Source organism: Saimiri boliviensis (assembly GCF_048565385.1).
Source record: "Saimiri boliviensis isolate mSaiBol1 chromosome 19 unlocalized genomic scaffold, mSaiBol1.pri SUPER_19_unloc_1, whole genome shotgun sequence".
In the NCBI taxonomy this organism is placed as follows: domain Eukaryota; kingdom Metazoa; phylum Chordata; class Mammalia; order Primates; family Cebidae; genus Saimiri; species Saimiri boliviensis.
In genome coordinates, this window is record NW_027412502.1 from 835,595 (window position 1) to 860,477 (window position 24,883).

The window sequence follows — 24,883 nt, forward strand, 5'->3', positions numbered from 1 at the left end:
TTCAAGATTGGAAAATGTATTTTAAAAACAAAGGCTCCCTGAATCCCTCCCTCAACCCCTCCCAAGTGAGCATGGCCCTGAAATGTCTTCAGGGCTTTGCTTTGCTGGTATCTGACACAGATACAGAAATGTCAGTGCTCAAACCCCTGCTCTCTACATATCGAAGCCTCCCACCTCATCTTGAAAAAGAAAGCAATGAGGTCACCCCAGGCCCCTAGGGCTCCACAGAAGCTGAAGGACTCCTGGGACTGATCATATCTCAATGTCTCTTGGATTTTACCATGTTCACTGCTTCATGCCAGGGCCTACTGAGTGCCTGCTGGCCTGCAATACTGGGCTGGGTGGGCTGCTTGCTTGTGTGACAAGGAGCCTGGGAGTGCCTCCACTCCTCTCACACCTTTCCCAGGAGGTCTGAACCAGGGATATTCATGGTCAACCCTACTATCTCCTCAGAATGAACTAGTGATGCTCCCTATTGGCTTCAAGGGGCTGCGAGGACAGAGCTGGGTCCCCCCAAATGAGATGCTGGTGAGTTTAAGTGTCACTGCAGACAAATAACACAGTGCACAGCCCTCAGAATCCCACACATGGTGGCCCCACCAGCACCTCAGCATCTCCCTCACTAAGCAGCCTGTGGAGGGCTAAGCCCAGCAGGCTGATGCTATGGAGTGGGTACCTGTTCCTGGAGGACGTTCCCTATGGAGTGGGTACCTGTTCCTGGAGGACGTTCCCTATGGAGTGGGTACCTGTTCCTGGAGGACGTTCCCTATGGAGTGGGTACCTGTTCCTGGAGGATGTTCCCTATGGAGTGGGTACCTGTTCCTGGAGGACGTTCCCTATGGAGTGGGTACCTGTTCCTGGAGGATGTTCCCTATGGAGTGGGTACCTGTTCCTGGAGGACGTTCCCTATGGAGTGGGTACCTGTTCCTGGAGGACGTTCCCTATGGAGTGGGTACCTGTTCCTGGAGGACGTTCCCTATGGAGTGGGTACCTGTTCCTGGAGGATGTTCCCAGGGCATCCTTTACTTGCCTTCAGAGGTTTCTAACTTATTTTACAAATGTCCAAAATGTTCTGGGCACACGATCTGGTGTTCTTCCTGGGCTTCCTGGTTTTCCCGATGAAACAAGAAAGTGAGCATGGCCATGAAAAACACAGGCACTTGTCTCCTTCCTCCTCATCATCCTGCAGGCTGAACTCTCCACTTTCATTTTCCTCCAGATTCATTGTTGCTCTTCTTGCAGGTTTAGAACTTTCTCCCACCTGGGAGAAAGAGAACAATTGCGCATGTCCACAGATACCTGTGCAGGACACTGTGAAGGAAGTGTCCAGAGCAGATTCAGATGTCACTGGGGGGGGGGGTCCTCCAGCAGGGTGGGGTCCAGGTCTTCTGATCCCCAGCCTGGCTCCCTCCCTGGACCCTGTAGGGTTGTTCAGCAAGATTCAAAGCTGCAACCTGGGGGTCAGTAAACAGAACAATGCCAAGGCAGTGGGCAGGAGGGTTGGAGAGGGATTTTATCAACACTGAAGACCCAAGGACCTCAACTGTGGATCAAACCAAGGCCTTCAGGAGAATAATCACATGACAGGGAAAGAGGAAAAGGACCAGAGCTAAAAAAAAAAAAAAAAAAAGGAGGTCGCGAGTCAGAAAGAGGGTAAGAGAGGAAGAAGATATAAAAAAGAGATAAATTACCTGCTGATGGCTGCCTGCAATGGAGTCTATCAGTTCTGTGAAGCAAGTATCAGAGTGTCCAGAGAAGCAGCAGTGATGAGGAGCCATAAGAAGGAAAGGTGAGACTTAGAGTTGGGAGAACCACTGAGACCCCACTGTCTTGGAGCTGTGGAGCCAACCCCAAAGGTTCTGACATGGTCATTTCTAGAGCCTTCTCCACAGCCTGCATTTCCTCTGTGCTATGAGGGAGGGACCACTGACTTCCCACATACTTTTCTAGCCCTCACATTCCATAACTGAGGAAAAGGAGGGGAAACCATGTCATTCTGTTCCTCCAAGAGGCAGCCACCCTCTTCACAATGTTGTGTAAAATGTGGAATTCCCTCCTCCTCCGCCTGTAGGGCCTGTTTCTGTTCTCCTCATCAATCCCATTGCCTTTCTCTCTGTCAACCTCCACCAGTCCTACTGCTCTCCAAGACAAGACATCAGAATGAAGGTCAAGGCTGCATTGTCAGGCCCTCCAATAAACCTGTGGATCGCACCCTGGGTCAGCAGCACCTGCCATCGGCCTGGGGTTGTGCTGGGGCCTGTGGAAGGTGATGATGTCTGATGTCACAGTTAGAGTGGTAGAGTGGCCGTTCCATGTCTGGAATGGCCTTAGAGACTTGGAAAATATTCATCCCTCAAAAGAATCCCAGTATCTTCTGAACACTTGGAAACAATGGACCAGAATTTGAGGTAAAGCCTCTTGCCCAGTTGCCTTAATCTGCAGGTGAGGCCAGCAGTTGTCAGCACATAAATGAGAGGCCCTCTCAGGGTTTGCCTGAGCTATGCAAAGACCAGTAGGGAAGGTACCTGGCAGGTCTGACACAGAGAACAAGCTGGGTCTGACTGGAGTGTGGGAAGCAGGTCAAGAATGTTGGGCCAGAGAGGAGAATGTGACAAGACAAGTGACCCCTATGCCAGCTGCCCAGCAGTTTCATCCTGAGCCCAGTTTAGTCCAGGGACTAGGCTACAGGAAGAGGGAGAGCCACTGTCTACAGAAACACAGCAACCCCTCCACACAAAGCCCCTAGGATTCCTGCCAGCCACTGAGGGCCTTGAGCAAAAGCTGGCCTCAGGCCTCTCAAGTGAAAACCAATTCCGTTTTCATTCAAAGCCCAAGGATTTGGAATTGGATAAGACTGGGTGAGGAGTGGAAGCCAAAAATGTGCTCAGTCATGTGTTTTGCCCTCAGGACCACAGGGGCACACGTAGGAATCCCAGAGGAAAGATTTTCTTTGCCATCCAACCCAGGAAGCACCCTTAGAGCAGGAGCAGATGGTGAGGACAGTACAGGAAGGTGTTGGTGCAGGTTCCGAGAATGTAGAGAAAGAGAGTAGACTCCTTTCACCTGGCACATGTATGAAGGACGTTGTCTTCAGAATCACATAGCGCCTGCGAGGGGCTGTGTCCCACCCCACACTCAACTTTACATCTGCATACTAATCTTCTGTTCTCTATTCACAAAGCGCATGAGAACAAAACTCCTACGGCTTTCTCATTAAGATACGAAACAAACTAAGTCAGAATTCTCCGCCTATTTTCCTTTTATGCTTATTGACTTCAGAGATCCCATCCTAGGCTTCAAAACAAGTGTAACCCAACTGTCCCCAAGAACTCTCTCTCACTGTTCAACCCTGGAGTGTTGGTCCCTCCCTGATAAGTCTGTTTCCTCCTGGATAGATTCATGAGCCCATGTACAGACACACAAACATCAGCACTGCTGCTCTGTCCACTGTGATTGTCCCTGGGCTCTGTGAACTTGGGGGCCTTTATGAAGGCACTGCTCACACTTGTGAGCCTTCAGATGAGACACAGGACATGAAATAATCTCTTTCAACTGTTCACTGACACTGGCTCATCGCATCTCTTACTTCCAATCTGAGAACCCTGAGATTCCAGCCTTGATGCACAGGCACTGAGTAAGGTGAGTGCAGTGAACAGATCCTGGGTCAGACTCAGCAGCTGCTTCCCAAATGATTGTGGGAGAATGGCGATGCTCTCTTAAGAGTAGACATTTGGCAACTAGTCATTGTAGCATGGCTCTTGTGAGAAGATTACAATTTTTTTCATTTATTTAAATATGAATGGGCACATATGCCACTGAGGACCACACTGGAATGCACAGGTCTAAACCCAAAGATGAGGAAGACAGGACTCTCCCCCCAGTGATTCCTGGCAGAGTGGTTGCTGCTCTAATATGATCATTCATGGATGGGTACTTCAAGGGCACACGAACAAGCTCCAGGACCCCTGTGTAGCGCAGGGAGGCCACAACAAAAATAAGAAGCCTGGTCCACCAAAGGAGAACTCATAAACAGAAAAAAGGGCATCTTCTTCAAGGGGAAAACCTGAACCAAAGCAGCCAGAATAGAGATGAGGAGGATACTTCGTTGACTTCAGAGAAAACCCTATTCTCCTGTAGCCTTGGATCAGAACCCACTCAGGTTTCTTGATTACCATGAGAAAGAACAGACTGCAGAATATGAACAGGACACTTTTTCACACTTGTGCTGGATCTCAGCAAACGAGCTGTAAGCATTGGAACATTACTGGAAGCCAAGATCGGCTGCCCAGGGCTGAGCTCTGGAATGAGAAGGCATGATGAGGACATAGTCCCTGCCCTCTCAGTGACTAGTCATGGCCAGGATTCATCCACACATGAGTAAAACCAAACAAATTTTGGGACTAATAATTCCAAGGCTATCTCAGAGAAACAGGCAAACTGATATATTATAGGTCACACAGGAGAGCTGCAAGGACCATCTGGACTCTGGAGCAGCATCTCTCCCTTTGCTGAGCTCACCCTGCACTGAAGCGGGGTCCCTTCTCACTTCCCCTGCAACTAGTGTGGGCAGGTTCCCTGCCTGAAAGCTAACACTCTATTCAGTCACACATGATTCTGGGCCAAACCACACTTGGTCAACAGCAACTACACAGGGACTGGCTGTCAGGTGACTCCCAGAAGCAGGTGAAAAGTAAGAGCTGCTCTCTGTCCCAGCCACAGGGAGATCAGGCCTGGGAACTACTCTGTGTCTGGCCTGACCATGAAGTCCAACCCTGCTGATCATATTCTCTCTGGGCCAAGTCAGATATTTCAGGAACTCACTCCTGTTCTCTGCCTTTCATTAATTTCTGGTGGTGCCATTGCCATCAACATAAAGAAAAATAGAGAAGACAAGAAAAAAGAATGTAGCACCTCTGTCCAGGGTCTTAGGAAGACTGCCAGACAGTGCTAAATCCAGCTTTGAAGTCAAAGTTCAACTCGTTCTCCCTAAGTCAAAATATGAACATCCCGGTTGAGCCCAGGTGATGATGGTGAACTGATGCATATAATCAAGATAAAGGCAAAAATTACAAATATATTCAACCACATTATGCAACTGCTGAGGTATTTCATGACCACCAGGACTGCCTTACAAGAACTCCTGTGACTGGCACACACAGTGCCAGTGACTGCAAAAACATACCAACTGGTAAAGACCATCAACACAATGGAAAAAATCTCATCAACTAACGAGCAAAAAAATCAGCTAGTATCAAAATGGCAGGATCAAATTTACACGTTAACAATGTTAACCTTAAACATAAATGGGCTAAATGCCCCAATCAAAAGACACAGACTAGCAAATTGGATAAAGAATCAAGACCCATTGTTGTGCTATATTCAGGAGACCCATCTCACATGCAAAATCACACATAGGCTCAAAATGGAGGGATGGAGGAAGACTTACCAAGCAAATGGAGAACAAAATTTAAAAAGACAATAAAAACAGGGGTTGCAAACCTAGTCTCTGATAAAACAGACTATAAGAGACAAAGAAGGGCATTACATAATGGTAAAGGGATCAACACAACAAGAAGAGCTAACCATCCCAAATATATATACATCCAACACAGGAGCACCCATACACATAAAGCAAGTTCTTAATGACCTACAAAGAAGCTTAGACTCCCACACAATACTAGTGGGAGACTTAAACACTCCACTGTCAATATTAAACAGATCAACAATGCAAATCAAAACCACATTGAGATACCATCTCACACCAGTTAGAATGGCGATCATTAAAAAATCGGGAAACAACAGATGCTGGAGAGGATGTGGAGAAATAGGAACACTTTTACACTGTTGGTGGGAATGTAAATTAATTCAACCATTGTGGAAGACAGTGTGGCGATTCCTCAAGGACCTAAAAATAGAAATCCCATTTGACCCAGCAATCCCATTACTGGGTATATATCCAAAGGATTATAAATCATTCTACTACAAGGACACGTGCACACGAATGTTCATTGCAGCACTGTTTACAATAGCAAAGACCTGGAACCAACCCAAATGCCCAACGATGATAGACTGGATAGGGAAAATGTGGTACATATACACCATGGAATATTATGCAGCCATCAAAAACGATGAGTTCACGTCCTTTATAGGGACATGGATGAACCTGGAAACCATCATTCTCAGCAAACTGACACAAGAGCAGAAAATCAAACACCGTATATTCTCGCTCATAGGCGGGTGTTGAACAATGAGAACACATGGACACAGGGAGGGGAGCACTACACACTGGGGTCTGTTGGGGGGAAATGGGGGAGGGGCGGGGGGTGGGGAGGTGGGAAGAGATAGCATGGGGAGAAATGACAGATACAGGTGAGGGGACGGAAGGCAGCAAAGCACACTGCCATGTGTGTACCTATGCAACAATCTTGCATGTTCATCACATGTACCCCAAAACCTAAAATGCAATAAAAAAAAAATTTAAAAAAAAAAAAAAAAAAAAACAGATCAACAAGACAGAAAATTAACAAGGATATCCAGGACTTGAACTCAGATCTGGACCAAGCAGACCTAATAGACATCTACAGAACTATCCACCTCAAATCCACAGAATATACATTTTTCTCAGCAGCATATCACACCTACTCTAAAATTCACCAGGTATTTGGAAATAAATCACTCCTCAGTCAATGTATAAGAATGGAAATCATAACAAACAGTCTCTCAGACAACAGTGCAATCAAATTAGAACTGAAGATTAAGAAACTCACTCAAAACCACACATCATGGAAACTAAACAACCTGCTTCTGAATGACTACTGGATAAATAATGAAATGAAGGCAGAAATAAAGATGTTCTTTGAAACCAATAAGAACAAAGACACAATATACCAGAATCTCTGGGACACATTTAAAGCAGTGTCTAGAGGTGGATGTGGGAGAAGAGAAGCAGGCACAGGAGAGAAATAGGGAAGAAAGGGAATCAGGGCCTTTGGTTTCTAGCTCCAGGCCACCTCGTAAACATGGACTAGCCACTCTCAATCAGCACACCACACAGTGCAGGCTGTGTCCCTGGCCCCTTCTTAGGGCTCCTCTTTCCTAGTCTCACCTGAGCTCACATCCTCTTATTGATTCCTGCCCAAGTCATTTCCTCCTCAGAATCGGTATGTGCTGCTGCTCTGTATATCATCTCCTTTAGAAGATTTTGCACCGAATACGAAGCAACCTTTCTTGAAAGAGGAGATTTAATTCTAGCCAAGATTTTATTAACTAACTTTTTGTTATTAGGCAATTAAAACAAGACTTGAAAACACTCAACTATCCTATCATTTAAAGATGACCCCTACTTAGCATGTGATATTTGTTCTTCCACTTTTCCTTTTCAACACAATGTGTGTGCATCATGGAGTTCACTGCTGCTCATGCTCACATTGACTCCAGCACTGAGACAGTCCGTCAGGTGAGCAGTGCAGAGGAGGGGCATTGATCCTCTCCAACCCAGCTCTGCATGTGATTCCAGCCAGGAAAATGGGACCAGGCTAACACCCAACTTGATCCTTAAGGTTTTAAAATATACTATGTCTTGGGATTGGGTTCTACTGAATTTCTAAGGCTTGCAGTTGTTATCTCTTTAAATATGATAGAATATGTCACTAATTGTTCTCAGATTTTGAAAAGGAGCTGAGGAATGACTCCACCACTGTAGGCCAAAAGCCTCTGAACTCTGTATGTTTTACATTGACAATCACACTAAAGCCCACTGTACAATGTACCTACTCAAACAAACCCTGGGCAACTTGACCATTCAGACCATCCAATAATGATCATTTCTGGGATCTGAATAGGTTTGCATTCTTCTGCATGCAGATAGAAGTGCTGGAACAACTTGGCATAGTGAGGAATTATGCTAAAGCACACCACAGCTGACTGTACAATATACCTACTCCAACACTGAGTTACACAACCATTGAGACTATCTAACAACAATAGACAGTGTTTGGGATTTCTATACATTTTCATGCTTTCACGTGCACCCAGAGATGCCAGGACTCCCTGGCATAGTAACAAAGAATACCAGGGCATGATGATGATTCCAGTGCAGTAGAACATAGCATCATCTTCTCCCCCACTCCTGAGTTCACAACTGTCTGTTCCATTGAGGAGATAAGAACATAAATTGTTCACCACTGCATCATCTCTGAGGATGGAAATATACAACTACTCTTCACATTCAGCTGTGGTAGAGGATGAAGGGGCTCATTTATGAAAAGTGCAGTGGTGATGAAATTTGTTTTTAGAACGTTAATCTTTGTGTTGTGCATTGCACATGTTTTCTGGGCAAAAGCACACACACTCTCAAAGACATCCACAATCACTCCATGGAGACCCTCTCCCTTAAATCTCCTAACCGTGATGCACACCATCCTATTCCATCTAAATGATGCTGCTGCTTCCAGAAACTAGAGATCATCTCAAGTTCTTTAATGGACCCTCCATCTTTTTTACACCAAACTGCTCACATCTCATTTCCAGCAGGAAGCTCCAACCAGATTTGTTTTCCAGCAAATGTAGACTAGAAAGTACCACCTTTGTCAACACTAAGATTTTTCTTTAGCAAAGGGGTGACCCCAGAATACATACCATCAACCGATAAAGACGAGTTCCCCTGTATTTAGGAAAAAAGCAAAAACAAAACACTCTGAGGGTCAGGCATGCTGTGTCTTGTGTGCAAAGGTTTTGTCTTCACTTGGGGACATTACAAAACCAGGTAGGAAATATTGGTGGAGACAATAGCTCCAATGCCTAGGAGATGTTTGTGGAAAGGCACAATGTTTTTGTCCATGATGCCATGATGTTTCCACCTTATTTTCATGCAAATTCACTTTTTTAAATAAAAAGTATTTTGCCTGAAAAAATATGCTTCCTGCCACACAGTTTGTAAGGAGCTGTCAACTTATGGATGCCATCTTGAATCAGTACTTAGTTGGAAAAAAACTCACTTTGCATTATCCCACCAAGAAAGGGTCATCTATAATGTATGGTGTAAGATTACCATATTCTAATTAAAATGAACAATAAAATACCCATTTCAAAGAAAGAAGACTTTACCTTGTAAATGGCTACAAGTTGTTCTACCGAGTTTATCCCAGGAAGGCTTACTGTTGGAAATAATTCTGCAACTAGAAAACAGAGTAACAATCAACACATTGGTTCCACTGAAGGAGCCACTCTGGTGGCCTTGGGTGCTGTGAAGAGGGTGCTGCAGGGAAGCATGGCCTGCCATGTGTGGTGAAGCTGAGTTAACAGCACAGGCTGAGCTGCTGCTGGCCCATCCTACTTGGTGGTAAAGGCAGGCAAATTGGATCATGAGAAGAGCCGTGGACAATGAAGCCTTGGTCCTCTAGCTAAAGCAAGCTCCTCAACGTGAGATAGCCCATCTCAAGCAGGGCACACCACACAGGGCAGGCCGTGCTTCCCTGCAGCATTTCAGGGCTCTTCCTTCCTAAACTGACCTGAGCTAAATTGCCCTCCCTTTGTGATCCCCTCAAGGTCATTTCCTCCTCAGGATCCACATGTGCTACTGCTGTGTCCCTCTTAGATCATTTTATACTAGATAAAAAGCAACCTTTCTTCAAAGAGGAGACTTATTTCCAGCCAAAATATTCTATGTATTCACTAAACTTTTGTTTTAAAGAAGACTAGATCAAGACTTGAAAATACTCAATTATCCTACCATGATCTTGCTGGCACTGACTCCAGCACTGGGACAGTGCATCATGGGGGGCAGCAGGTGGGAGTTCTGACCCTCTCCAACCCAGCTGTGCAGAAGATTCCAGCAGAGATGAGTACCAGGATAACACCCAAGTTTTTCCTTCAATTATTTTTTGAGATGGAGTCTTGCTCTGTCACCTGGGCTGGAGTGCAGTGTTGCAATCTCGGCTCCCTGCAACCTCTGCCTCCCTGAGTCATTGGGACTACAGGCACATGCCACCACACATGGCTACTTTTTCTATTTTTAGAGACCAGGTTTCACTATATTGGCCAGGCTGGTCTCGAACTCCTGACCTCATGATCCACCTGCCTCAGCCTCCCAAAGTGCTAGGATTACAAGTGTGAGCCACTGCACCTGGACTTTCCTTCAGTTCTTATTTGGTGCTGTGTCGTGGACGTGTGTGCTGAACTGCAGCATATGTAGGGCTTGTGGTGATTATCTCATTAAATAACATAATATGTCTGACTATTTTCTGCTTTTGACCAGGAGCTGAGAAAATAATCCAGCACTGCAGCCAAAATCCTGACCTCTCAATGTCTGTTTTCCACTTCTGACCACACCAAAGTCCACTGTAAAATGTACCTATTCCTACACTGATTGGGATTTCTAAAGGCTATCAAACTTCCATATGCACACCTAGGTGCTAAAACTCTCACACATAATGACAAATTATACCAGAACTATGTGATTACTTCGTAGTAGTAGCCCATGGCATGAACCTTCCACCCACTGCTGAGTTCACCTCTGCCTCTTCCACTGAAGAGATAAAGAGCTTGGCAATCTCATCTCTGCACCATCTCCATCTGATGACTGGAGATACTGAACTTACCTCCAGCTACAGATGTGGTGGAGGATATATGGGCTGATTTACATAAGATGTGCAGTGGTGATGAAATTTTTGTTTACAACATTCACCTTTGTGTTGCACATGGAAACATGCTTTCTGGAGAAATGTATACACACTCCCAAAGACATTCACAATCACTATACACGGACTCTCACCTTATAACCCCCATCTTGAGGCATCCCGTTCTATTTCATAAAAATGACACTACAGCTAACAGGAACTATGGAGGAGAGCCACCACTCATCAGTACATTCTCAATTTCTGCCCAAATCGTGTTTTCCAAAAGGAAGCTCCAATGACAGTGCCTCTCCAGAAAACACAGGCAAGAAAGTGTCACCTTTCTCAACGTTAAGGTTTTTCCTAAGCAAAACGGTGATCCCAGAATACGTACAGCTCCACTTGCCAAGTGAAAATGACTCTTCCTGTATTAAGAGAAAGAAAAACACTGAGGGTAAGATGATGCTGTGTCCTGTGTACACAGGTCTTTTTCCTAACTGTTCCTAACAGGTGCTATTAGAAAACCAGATGGAAAATTGTGGTGGAAGCTACAGCCCCAAACATAAAGCCTAGAAAACACTTGTAGAAAGACACCAGCTTTTTGGGCAGGATTTTAAAGTTTATTTTGGGTGTAAATTCATAATTTTCAAGAAAGATTTTCTCCTGAGGAAAATGCTTGCTGACATAGTTTATATGAATTCTCATTTTACATTTTCCTACCTAGAAATTCACTAAGTCATCTATAATGTACATCGTAAGATTCTCATGTCTTTATTCAAGTAAAATAAAAAGAAACGTAGGAAAATAAAATTCCCTTTCAGACAAATGAAGAACTTACTGTGACAAGCGAGAGGAATCTCTGTAATTGTTCCCTACGGGGACATGCTGCTGCAGGATACTCTTGTTGATCTAGGAGACAATAGGGCAAGTGTCACCACACGTATTCTACTGAGGAAATCCCTTGGGTTGTATTGGGTGGTGTGGACATGAGGCTGGCTTATGATGAAGGTGAATTACAGCAGACGGAGCTGTAGACCCATCCTCCTCATCTCACTCTGTTGCTCAGGCTGGACTGCAGTGGCAATGACCTAGGCTCACTGCAACCTCCATCTCCCAGGATCAAGCGATTCTCCTGCCACAGTCCCCTAACTAGCTGGGATTACTGACACCCACCACCACACACAGTTAATTTTTGTGTTTTCAGTAGAGACGGTGTTTCACCATGATAGCCAGGCTGGTCTCAAACACCTGACCTCAAGTAATTAATCCACCTCAGCCTACCAAAGTGCTAGAATTACAGGCATGAGCCACCACACCCAGCCTGTTCTCTGCTTTTAAACAGGAGCTGAGGACTAACCCAATCACAGCAGCAAAAGCTTGTAACCTCTCCATGTGTGTTTCACATTTCTAACCACAGGAAAGTCCACTGTAAAGTTTACCTATTCTAATCCTGGGTTATGTGACCATTAAGACCATCCCATAATGATAGAGAGTGCTTAGAATTTCTATAGGCTATTGTCCTTCCACATGCACACCTAGGTTCTCAGAGTCACTGCTAGGGTGATGAGTTATGCAAGGGCTGTGTGATGAATGCAGTATAGTAGCCCATAGCATCAACCTTCCATCTATTCCTGATTTTGCACTTCCCTCCTCTATTGAGAAGGCCATGAGTTTGGAAAATTTATCTCTGTACAAACTGTATCTGAGGAACTTACCTTAAGCTACAGCTGTGGTAGAGAATGAATGGGTTGATGTACGTAAAGTGTGCATACATCAACTATTTTAAAAATTAATACTTGTGTTGTACTTTGAACATGCATAAAAATTCCCAAGGACATTCACAATCACTGCACATAGACTCTCTCCTCCACACCTCCTGAACCTGATGCACACCACCCTCTTTCATGTAAGCAACACATCTTCATGAAAACACTACAGAAAGATGGTATGATTCCTTACCAAACTCAGTGATTTTTATACAAAACTGCCTAAAACCTGTTTTCTGTTAGGAGTTTCAACCAGAGAAATTCTCTAACAAAAGCAGGGTAAAAAGGGTAATCATTCTGAAAAGCAAAGGTATTTTCCTAGCAAAAAAGTAATCCCTGGGAGTGAAGGCAAGAGGGAAAAGATCATTAGTACAAATACCTAGTGCATGCGAGGCTTAAAACCTCAATGATGGGTTGATAGGTACAACAAACAACCATGACACATTTATACTTATGTAATAAACCAGCTCTTTCCACACATGTATCTCACAACTTAAAACACACACACACACAGAAGGTAGGATAAGTTGGCTAATGACTGTAATCCCAGCATATTGATACAATACTTACCTGCTTGCTGCAGTCCTGCAGCTTCCTGTAATGACAGAAAATAAATTGCTGTGAGCATCAGACCATGCTGTGCCCTGACTTTCCTGCACTTGGTGACATTAAAAAACGAGACGGAAACCAGTGTTGAACCAATGAAACCCAAAGGAAGAACAGAGCACACTGACTCATGCTAAAGACAAGATTTTCTTGGACGATGTTTCCTTCCAACCAGGTTGTTTGGCCATTAAGTGATTTTAGTCTCCAAAAGAAAACAAACCTGCTAAGGCAAAAAGCTTGTGACCACACAGTGTGTGGTTGATGCTGTAATTTTCTCCCACTGTCTTGAATCGAGCTTCACTCAAGAAGACTCTCGTTCAAAACTCCCCCAACCAAGGAAATTCTGTAAGTCATCTACAATTTATATGGGAAAATTCCCATATCTTATGTAACATTTTCTGAAGCTAATTCAAGAAAATAAAGTCAAGAAAGCAATTGTTTAACTCAGACACATTCTGTGGCCTGCCATTTATATCCCATTGTACCTTGTCCTCTGCAGTATCCACGGAAGGGTCCTCCTGCTGAAGAGCAGGCCCTAGAAGGATGCAAAGTGACTGTCAGTACCTGGTGGTGTTGCTCATTAACAACTCAGCGGCCTGCTACGATGTGAGTAGAGGAGGAAGGTGGCAGGAAAATGACAGGAACAGAAAACAAAGGAAAACAGGGCCTTTGGGTTTGTAGCTCCAGGCCACCTGGAATAGTCCATCTCAAACATGGCACACCACACAGGGCAGGCTATGTTTCCCCGCAGCTTCTCAGGGCTCCTCCTTTCTAATCAGACCTTGGCCATCTTGCCCTTCCTTCTTCACCCCTTCCAAAGTCATTTCCTCCCACAATTCACAAGTAGTGCTACCCTGACTATGACCCCATCTACAAGATGTTCTACATGATAAGGAACAATCTTGATTCAGATAAAATATTACATTCTGGTGAACATATGTTATTGTATTTATTTATTTTGCCTTTCTAACAATTTTTATTTTAAGAGATAACAGTGCTATTGTATTTATTAACCCTTAGTAAAAACTTAAACCAAAATATGAAAATATTCAATGATCCTATCATTTGAAGAAAACCCCTATATAGCGTATGGTATTTGCCTTTCTACTCTTTATTTTCATCACCTTATGTGTGTTAAATGGGGTCTATTGCTGATCATACACTGGCTCCAGCACTGGGACAGCCCTTCATGAGTGGTACAAGGTGCGATGCTGATCCTCTCTAACCCAGATGTGAAAAATCTAGCTACAAAAGGACCACCTGTCAGGCGGCTGCCAAAAGCTATTCTTTGTGCAACCAAAGGGAGATCAAGCCAGGCAACTACTCTCAAGTGTCTGCCCTAACCCTCAAGTTTATCCCTGCTGATCATGTCCTCCCTGAGCTAAGCTGAACATTTCAGGAACTCACTCCTGTTCACTGTCTCTCAGTAATTTCTGGTGGTGCCCCTGCCATCAACACACAGAAACATGGAGAGGACAAGAAACAAAGTAGCTCCTCTTAACAAGTTCTTAGGAAAAAGGCCACCATTCAGGCCAGCCATGAAGTCAGGGCTCAAGTCCGCCTTTAGATAAGGCTTGAACATTCCAGAGATGCCGAGGTAATAGTGTAGAACTCACTCTCCTGGTGTTACACCTTGGCTTCCCCTTCACCTTCATGGCTTTGCTGCCCTCACGCCTTCCTTCTATTCCTCTAAATCAGGTGTCCCCAAACTTTTTACACAGGGGGCCAGTTCACTGTCCCTCAGACCGTTGGAGGGCCGCCACATACTGTGCTCCTCTCACTGACCACCAATGAAAGAGGTGCCCCTTCCTGAAGTGCGGCGGGGGGCCGGATAAATGGCCTCAGCGGGCTGCATGCGGCCCGAGGGCCGTAGTTTGGGGACGCCTGCTCTAAATCATGTATCTTGGCAGGCCCAGGCCAAGGCCACAGCCTGCTCTCTCTGTCACAGAGCAACCTGGGCAGCTGTCTATGAATTATACATCCACAATGTTGCTAACTCTGATCTCAACCGTTAATCACTCACAGCAGAAAGCCCACCGGGTACCAAACAACAACAACAATAACAAAACAACAACAAAAAACAAAAGCTAAGGCTATTCTAGGGATTAAAGAGGACTCAGGGGAATTGGGTTATGAGGAGATGGCTTCCGAGGTTAACAATAAGCATTTTAAAATCACAAAAGCCTCAGTGTTTTTAATTGTGGGATAAGTACTGATACCTATACAGCAATGAAATTCGATTTATACACAGTAAGTTTCCACGAAATGCATACTCCAAGAGAAAAACTCAAGCTGTACTTTGGCTCAGTTGATATTCACATTTAACCAAAACCCACTGCTTTCCCTTGTATTTTGCAAGGGCCTTGAGAGGCAAACAAGAACCACTGTGAAGATTGAGTTCAACGGGGACCTAATGCAGCCTCTGGAGTTTCACAGCTGCGTTTGTTTTCACCACCTGCAATGCATGACCACCCTCCATCATGATAGGAAGGCAAGTGCTCATCGGGCCTCTCAGAGCCTGTGTAAACCATGTGGTTCCCTTTTCCTGTTGCTGGGTTTCTAAGCGGAACACACAGCAACAACTAGGCTAAGGGAGAAAAGGCAGAAACTCTAGATAACCTGGCACTATTTATTCTGAGACATGTTAGCTGATGGGCATTACGATGCCTGAATAAATAAAGTTGGGGTGATTTCACCCTAACCCTGCTTGCAGGCTCCTCTCTTCTCAGTTTCCCACCAGAACTGGCCACAGCATGAGGCTGTGCCAGGGTCTAAATGCACAGAAAGGAGCCCCGGCCCACTCTCCCTGCTCAAGATGGGCCATGGATGATCAATTCTGAGGGACTTGGTAGAAAAGGTTTGTGAAGCATGGAAATGGCTAGAGTGAGCCACTGCAATGCCAGGAGGAAATAGGAAGGCCTGTAAACAGGTGAGGTTTATTTGAGAACCAAGTAAAGCAGGAAATTGACAATGAAAAAAAATAAAATAAAATGAGCGGAGATCCTGGCACGGTTCTGCTTTTTGGTACACTTTGAGAATTGGCCTGGGTGTTGACAGAACTTCTTTTAGGTTAATTAAAGTGTCCTTTGCATGCAATCAATTGCACACATTGTAAGCTTACAAGTTGATTTTTTCCTGTGCCTATAGTAAGACTGCAATGGTGATGAAAATTCCTGTGGAGAATGTGAACACTAGTAAATCTGGGAATCTATATGTATGAAAACCAACACACACAACCCAAGACACAGGGACCATGGCACCACATGAATTCACAAAAGACCTGGGCCAGCCCCATGCACAGGACTCCACCCCACTTTCACAGAATGCAGTTGCTCCCGGGACTTCAGAATGTGGTCATTGTTTCTTATCTGGAAAAATCATTTCTCCCACCACTGCCCAAGTTCTCATTCACAACAGGAAGCTCAACTCAGGAAAGCCAGGGAGACACTGCCACATTCCTCATCTTCTGGATGACTCATCAGTATGACATTGGTTCCCCGATACTTACCAGCTTGTGGCAGTCCTGCAGCTTCCTGTAATGATAGAAAATAAATTGCTACAAGCATCAGACCATGCTGTGTCCTTACTTTCCTGTAATTGGTGACAATGAAAATCAAAATGGAAAATAGTGTACAATAATAGAAAACCAAAGGAAGAACAGAGCACACCGACTCATGCTAAAGACAAGGTTTTCTTGGACCATGTTTCCTTCCAACCATTTTGCTTGGCCACTAAATGATTTTAGTCCAAAAAGGAAAGCATATCTGCTATGGCAAAAAACCTGTGACCACACAGTGCATGGTTGATTCTGTCATTTTCTCCCACTGACTTGAATCGAGTCTCAGTAAAGAAGAGACTCTCGCCCAAAGCTCCCCCAACCAAGAAAATTCCCTAACTCATCTACAATTGACATAGTAAAATTCTCGTATCTTATATAAGACTCTCTGATCCTAATTCGAGAAGATAAAGTCAAGAAAGCAACTGTCTCACTCAAGACACATCCTGTGGCCTGACAATCACATCCCATTGTACCTCGTTCTCTGCAGCATCCATGGAAGTGTCTTCCTGCTGAAGAGCAGGCCCTAGAGGATGCAAAGTGACCATCAGCAAATGCTCATTAACGATTCAGGGCCATGTCATGATGTGGGTGAAGGAGGAAGGTGGCAGGAAAATGACAGGAGCAGAAAAGAAAGGGAATCAGGGCCTTGGGTTTGTAGCTCCAGGCCACCACAATGTGAAACATTCCATCTCAAACATGGCACACCACCCAGGGCAGGCGATGTTTCCCAGCGGCCTCTCAGTGCTCCACCTTTCTAATCCGACCTGAGCCATCTTGCCCTCCCTTCTTCATTGCAAAGTCATTTCCTCCCACAATTCACAAGTGGTGCTGCTCTGGCCATGGCCCCATCTACAAGATTTTGTACTTGATAAGTAACAACCTTGCTTCAGAAACAATATTGCATTCTGGTAAACATAAGCTAATGTATGTATGTATGTATGTATGTAAGTATTTATTTTCCCTTTCTAACAGTTTTTATTTTAAAGGATAACAGTGCTATAGTATTTTTAACCCTCAGTAAAAAGTTAAACCAAAATACAAAAATATTCAGTGATCCTATCATTTGAAGATAACACCTACTTAGCATGTGGTATTTGTCTTTCCACTCTTTGCTTTCATCTCCTCATGTGTGTCACATGGGGTCCATTGCTGATCATACTCACACTGGCTCCAGGACTGGGACAGCCCTTCGTGAGTGGCACAAGGTGGGACGCTGATCCTCTCTAACTCAGTTGTGCAAAACAACCTAGCTACACAAGGACCACCTGTCAGGTGACTGCGAAAAACTATTCTTTGTGCCACCACAGGGAGATCAAACCAGGCAACTACTCTCAAGTGTGTGGCCTAACCCTCAAGTTCATCCCTGCTGATCATGTCTTCTCTAGACTAAGTTGAACATTTCAGGAACTCACTCCTGTTCACTGTCTCTCACTAATTTCTGGTGGTGTCCCTGCCATCAACAAACAAAAACATGGAGAAGACAAGAAAAAAAGTAGCTCCTCTTAACAGGCTCTTAGGAAAACGGCCACCATTCAGGCCAGCAATGAAGTCGGGGCTCAATCTGGCCTTCAGATGAGGTTGGAACACTCCGTCCACGCCCAGATGACGGTGTAGAACTCAATCTCCTAATGTTGCACCTTGGTTTCCCACCCCCGACCTTCATGGCTTTGCTGCCATCACTCCTCCCTTCTATTCCTCCAAATCATGTTTCTTGGCAGGCCCAGGTCAAGGACATAGCCTGCTCTGATAGAGCCCACTGGGCGGCTCTCAATGAATTCTTAGAGCCCCAATATTGCTAACTCTCATGTCAACCTTTAATGACTCACAGTAGAAAGCCCATTGTGTACCAAAACTCAACAATAACAACAACAACAATAAAACAAAATTTAAAAAAGCAAAGGATATTCTAGAGATAAAAGAGGAATAGGGAAATTGGGTTATGAGGAGATGGCTTCTGAGGTTAACATGAAACATTTTACAATGGCAAAAGCCTCAGTGTTTAAAACGTGGAATAACTACTGATGCCACGGTTCCACCAAATGCATACTCCAAGAAAAAAACTCAAGTCATACTTGGCTAAGTTGATATTAATATTTATCCAAAACCTACTGCTTTCACTTGTTTTTTGCAAGGGCCTTCAGGGGCAATCAAAAGTCAAGACTGGGTCCAACAGGGGTCTCATGGAGCCTCTGAGGTTCCACAGCCATGTTCCTTTTCTAAAAACTGCAATGCATGACCACCCTCCAACCTGCTATGAGGAAAAGAGCTTATATGGGCTCTCAGATCTTGTGCAAACCAGGTGGTTCTCTTTTCACATTGCTGTAGCTTAGAGCTGAGCATACAGCAACCAGGACTAGGTGGATGGGGAAAAGACCAGAACTGCATATAACCTTGGCACTATCTACTCTGGGCCATTTTAGCAGTTGGGTAGTATAAGGACTCAATGAAGAAAGTTGGGGTGATTTCACCCTACCCTGCTTCAAGGCTCCTCTCTCCTCAGTTTCCCACCAGAACCGGCCAAAGCATGAGGATGTACCAGGGTCTAAATACACAGAAAAAAGGCCCGGTCCACTCTCCCTGCTCAAGATGGGCTGTGGATGATCAATTCTGAGGGCTTTGGTGGAAAAGGCTTGTGAAGAATGGAAATGGCTAGAGTGAGCCACTCCAGTGACAGGAGGAAACAGGAAAGCCTGTAAATGGATGAGGTTTATTTGAAAACGAAGCACAGCAGGAAACTGGGAATGAAGAAAATGAGCCAAGATTCTCACATAATTCTGTTTTTTAGTACACCTTGAGAATTGGCCTGGGCATGGATGCAACATTTTCTGGGTTAATTAAAGTGTTTTTTGTATGCAATCGACAGCACACATCGTAAGCTCCCGAGTTGACCTTTTCCTGTGACTATAGTAAAAATACAGTGCTGATTAAATCCCTGTGGAGAACGTGAATACTAGAAAATGTGGGGATCTGTATGTATGGAAACCAAAACACACACCCCGAGACACAGTGACTATGGCACTGCATGAATTCACAAAAGACCTGGGCCGGTCCCATGCACAGAATCCCATCCCATGTTCAGAGAATGCACTTGCACCCACAGACTGTAGAATGTGACCATTGTTCCTTATCTCATAAAATCATTTCTCCCATGGCTGCCTACATCCGCTTTCACAACAGGAAGCTCAACTCAGCCTGCCTGTCTACAGAAAAGCCAGTGACAAGAGTGCCACATTCCTCATCTTCTGGATTACTCACCGCTATGACAGGGGTTCCCCAACACTTACCGGCTTGCTGCAGTGCCACAGCTTCCTGTAATGACAGAAAATAAATTGTTATAAGCATCAGACCAGGCAGTGTCCTGACTTCCCTGCACTCAAAGAAACCCAAAAGAAGAACAGAGCACACCACTCATGCTGAAGACAAGGTTTCTTGGACGATGTTTCTTTCCAAAAATGTTGCTTGGATATTAAGCGTTTTTTGGTCCCTACCCCCCAAAAAAATTGCTAAGGCAAAAAGCTTGTGACCACACAGTGTGTGGTTGATGCTGTCATTTTCTCCCACTGTCTTAAATCAAGTCTCACTCAAGAAGAGACTCTCACTCAAAACTCCCTCAACCAAGGGAATTCTGTTAAGTCAGTTTATATGGCAAAATTCTCATATCTTATATAAGATTCTCTAATCCAAATTCAAGAAGATAAAGCCAAGAAAGCAACTGTTCCACTCAGACACATCCTGTGGCCTGACAATCACATCCCAGTTTACCTCGTCCTCTGCAGCGTCCGTGGAAGTGTCTTCCTGCTGAAGAGCAGGCCCTAGAAGGATGCAAAGTGACCATCAGCAACTTGGCAGCATTGCTCAATGACAATTAAGGGACATGCCATGATTTGGGTGAGGGAGGAGGGTGGAAGAAAAATGACAGGATCAGAAAAGAAAGAAAATCAGGGCCTTTGGGTTTCTAGCTCCAGGCCACCACAATGTGAAATAGTCCATCTCAAACATGGCACACCACCCAGGGCAGGCAATGTTTCCCTGCAGCTTCTCAGGACTATCTGACCTGAGCCATCTTGCCCTACCTTCTTCATCCCTTGCAAAGTCATTTCCTGTCACAATTCACAAGTGGTGCTGCTCTGGCCATCACCCCACTTACAAGATTATGTACTCATAAGGAACAACCTTGCTTCACAGACAATAATACATTCTGGCCAACATATGCTATAGTATTTATTTATTTTTTACTTACTTACTAACTTATTTATACTTCCTAAGAATTTTTATAAGATAATAGTGCTATTGTATTTACTAATCCTAAGTTAAACCAAAATATGAAAATGCTCAATGATCCTATCATTTCAAGAATATCCCTAATCAGCATGTGGTATTTGTCTTTCCACTCTTTATTTTCATCACGTCATGTGTGTTACATAAGGTCTGTGGCTGATCGCACTCATGCAGGATCCAGGACTGGGACAGCCTTTCTTGAGTGGCACAAAATGGGATGCTGATCCTCTCTAACCCCGCTGTGCAGAAGAATCTAGCTCAGGAGTCCCCAAACTACGGCCCACGGGCCGCATGCAGACCCCTGAGGCCATTTATCCAGACCCCCGCCACACTTCAAGAAGGGGCACCTCTTTCATTGGTGGTCAGTGAGAGGAGCACAGTATGTGGTGGCCCTCCAATGGTCTGAGGGACAGTGAACTGGCCCCCTGTATAAAAAGTTTGGGGACACCTGATCTAGCTACACAAGGACCACCTGTCAGCTGACTGCAAGAAGCTACTCTTTGTGCCACCACAGGGATATCAAGCCAGGCAACTACCCTCAAGTGTCTGGCATGACCCTCAAGTTCATTCCTGCTGATCGTGTTGTCTCTGGGCCAAGCTGTACATTTCAAGAACACATTTCTGTTCACTGTCTCACTAATTGTTAGTGGGGAACCTGCCATCTACACACAGAAACGGGGAGAAGACAAGAAACAAAGCTGTTCCTCTGTCCCTCCTTTTAGAATAATGGCCAATATTCAGGCCAGCCATGAAGTCACAGCCCATCTCCGCCTTCAGATGAGGCTTGAACATTCCAGTCATGCCCATGTGATGGTGTAGAACTCAACTCTCCTGATGTTGCACCTTGGTTTCCCCTCCACCTTCATGGCTTTGCTGCCCTCACTCCTTCCTTCTATTCCCCTAAATCATGTTTCCTGGCAGGCTCAGGCTAGGCCACAGCCTGCTCGCTGTCTTTCTCACAGAGAAAGCTGGGCAGCTGTCTATGAATTCTTAGAGCCTCAATGTTGCTAATGCTGATCTCAACCTTGAATCACTCACAGCAGAAAGCCCACTGGGTGTCAAACAACAACATCAAAAACAACAACAACAAAATGTAATAAAAGCAGAGAGTTTTCTAGGGATTAAAGAGGAATCGGAGAACTGGGTAATGAGGAGATTGTTTCTGATGTTAGTGAGAAACATTTTAAAATCACAAATGCCTCAGGGTTTTAAAATGTGGGATAAATACTTATCCATACACAGCTATCAAATCCAATTTATAGAAAATAAATTTCCACCAAATGGATATTCCTAGAAGAAACTCAAGCTATACTTTGGCTCTGCAGATACTCATATTTAACCAAAGCCCACTGCTTTCCCTTGTTGTTTGCAAGGGACTTCAGAGGAAAGCAAGAATATTTCTCTAGAGTGGGTGCAACGGAGACCTCATGGAGACTCTGCAGTTCCACAGTCATGTTTCTTTTCTAAACCTGCAAGGCATGACCACCGTCCATCCTACTAGGAAGGCAAGTACTCACCCTGCCTCTCAGACCCTGCACAAACCACGTGGCTGTCTTTTCTCTTTGCTGTGTTCCTGAGCCGAGCACACAGCAACCAGGACTAGGCTGAGGGACAAAAGGCTGAACCTCCACATATCCCGCACACTCTCTATTCTTGGCCACATTCGTCAATAGGCAGTATAAGGCCTCAATGAAGAAAGTTAGGGTGATTTCACCCTAACCCTGCTTGCAGGCCCTCTCTTCTCAGATTCCCACCAGAACTGGCCATAGCATGAGGCTGTACCATAGTCTAACTACACAGAGAGGAGCCAGGCCCACTCTCACTGCTCGAGATGGACCATAGATGATCCATTCTGAGGGCTTTGGTGGAAAAGGCTTGAGAAGAATGGAAATGGCTGGAGTGAGCCACTCCAGTGACAGGAGGAAACAGGAAACCCTGTAAATGGATGAGGTTTATTTGAAAACCAAGCACAGCAGGAAATTGGGAATGAAAAAATTAAAATAAGCAGGGATCCTCACACCATTCTGGTCTTTTGGTACGCCTTGAGAATTGGCCTGGGCATGGACAGAACATTTTCTGGGTTAAAGTGTCTTTTGCATGCAATCAACTGCACACATCATAAGCTCCCAAGTTGACCTTTTTCTGTGACTATAGTAAGAATACGGTGCTGATAAAATCCCTGTAAAGAACACGAACACCAGAAAATCAGGGGATCTATATGTATGGAAACCAAAACACACACCCCGAGACACACTGACCATGGCTCTGCATGAATTCACAAAAGACCTGGGCCGGTCCCATGCACAGGATCCCAGCTCACGTTCAGAGAACGCAGGTGCACCCAGGGACTGCAGAATGTGACTGTTGTCCATTATCTGGTAAAAATCATTTCTCCCATGGCTGCCTACGTCCACTTTCACAACAGGAAGCTCAAATCAGCCTGCCTGTCTGCAGGAAATCCAGTGACAGAGTGCCACATTCCTAATCTAGATTACTCACGACTATGACAGGGGTTCCCCAACACTTACCGGCTTGCTGCAGTGCCACAGCTTCCTGTAATGACAGAGAATAAATTGTTATGAGCATCAGACCATGCAGTGTCCTGACTTTCCTGCACTCAAAAAATCCCAAAGAACAGAGCACACCAACTCATGCTAAAGACAAGGTTTCTTGGACGATGTTTCTTTCCAACAATATTGCTTGGACACTAAGTGATTGGTGTCCCAAAAAGAAAACAGACTTGCTAAGGCAAAAGCTTGTGACCACACAGTGTGTGGTCGATGCTGTCATTTTCTCCCACTGTCTTAAATCGAGTCTCAGTCAAGTAGGGACTCTCACTGAAATCTCCCTGAACCAAGGGAATTCTGTAAGTCATCTACAGTTTATATGGCAAAATTCTCATATCTTATATAACATTTTCTAATCCAAATTCAAGAATGTAAAGGCAAGAAAACAACTGTTCACTCAGACATATCCTGTGGCGTGACAGTCACATCCCAGTTTACCTGGTCCTCTGCAGCGTCCATGGAGGTGTCTTCCTGCTGAAGAGCAGGCCCTAGAAGGATGCAAAGTGAACATCAGCAACTTGGAGGAATTGCTCGTTGACAATTCAGAGACATGCATGATTTGGGTGAGGGAAGAGGGTGGCAGGCAAATTTCAGGAGCAGAAAAGAAAGGGAATCAGGGCCTTTGGGTTTGTAGCTCCAGGCCACCACAAGGTGAAACAGTCCATCTCAAACATGGCACACCACCCAGGGCAGGCAATGTTACCCTGCAGCTTCTCAGGACTATCTGACCTGAGCCATCTTGCCCTCCCTTCTTCATCCCTTGCAAAGTCCTGTCCTCTCACAGGTGGTGCTGCTCTGGCCATCACCCACCTACAAGATTGTGTACTTGATAAGTAACAACCTTGCTTCACAGACAATATTATAATCAGGCCAACATACGCTATGGTATTTATTTTTTTGCTTACTTGATTATTTATATTTCCTTTCCAAGAATTTTTATAAGATAATAGTGCTATAGTATTTACTAATCCTAAGTAAAAAGTGAAACCAAAATATGAAAATGCTCAAAGATCCTATCATTTCAAGAATATCCCTAATCAGCATGTGGTATTTGTCTTTCCACTCTTTTTCATCAAGTCATGTGTGTTACATGGGGTCTGTTGCTGATCATACACACAAAGGCTCCAGGACTGGGACAGCCTTTCTTGAGTAGCACAAGGTGGGATGCTGATCCTCACTAACCCAGCTGTGCAGAAGAGTCTAGCTACACAAGGACCACCTGTCAGCTGAATGCCAGAAGCTACTCTTTGTGCCACCACAGGGAGATCAAGCCAGGCAACTACCCTCAAGTGTCTGGCATGACCCTCAAGTTCGTCCCGACTGATCATGTCGTCTCTGGGCCAAGCTGTCCATTTCAAGAACACACCTCTGTTCACTGTCTCACTAATTGTTGGTGGGGAACCTGCCATCAACACACAGAAACATGGAGAAGACAAGAAACAAAGCTGCTCCTCTGTCCCTGCTTTTAGAATGATGGCCGATATTCAGGCCAGC

The 24,883-nt window shown here is 44.8% G+C and overlaps 1 protein-coding gene across 1 annotated transcript; it reads right to left on the reverse strand.

The window, feature by feature from the left end:
* Positions 1–982: 982 nt before the first annotated feature.
* Positions 983–24,717, reverse strand: LOC141583215 (uncharacterized). The gene is made up of 11 exons (XM_074392533.1): positions 24,480–24,717; positions 23,828–23,877; positions 22,959–23,001; positions 13,471–13,520; positions 12,950–12,974; positions 11,452–11,522; positions 11,008–11,038; positions 9,106–9,176; positions 8,638–8,662; positions 1,692–1,726; positions 983–1,261 (listed from the first exon to the last, which is right to left on the reverse strand). The coding sequence occupies exons 1-11, from the start codon at positions 24,715–24,717 to the stop codon at positions 1,043–1,045; spliced, it is 858 nt and encodes a 285-aa protein (XP_074248634.1). The 3' UTR covers positions 983–1,042.
* Positions 24,718–24,883: the final 166 nt, after the last annotated feature.

Bases quoted from the DNA above. Each gene is read 5' to 3' on its own strand.
- LOC141583215 (XM_074392533.1), bottom strand. From the start codon at position 24,717: ATGATCAGTCGGGACGAACTTGAGGGTCATGCCAGACACTTGAGGGTA. The intron at 23,878-24,479 runs GTAACACACATG...GCATCCTTCTAG, and splicing joins TGATCAGCAACAGACCCCAT to GGCCTGCTCTTCAGCAGGAA. The intron at 13,521-22,958 runs GTCAACTTGGGA...GCATCCTTCTAG, and splicing joins TACTATAGTCACAGAAAAAG to GGCCTGCTCTTCAGCAGGAG.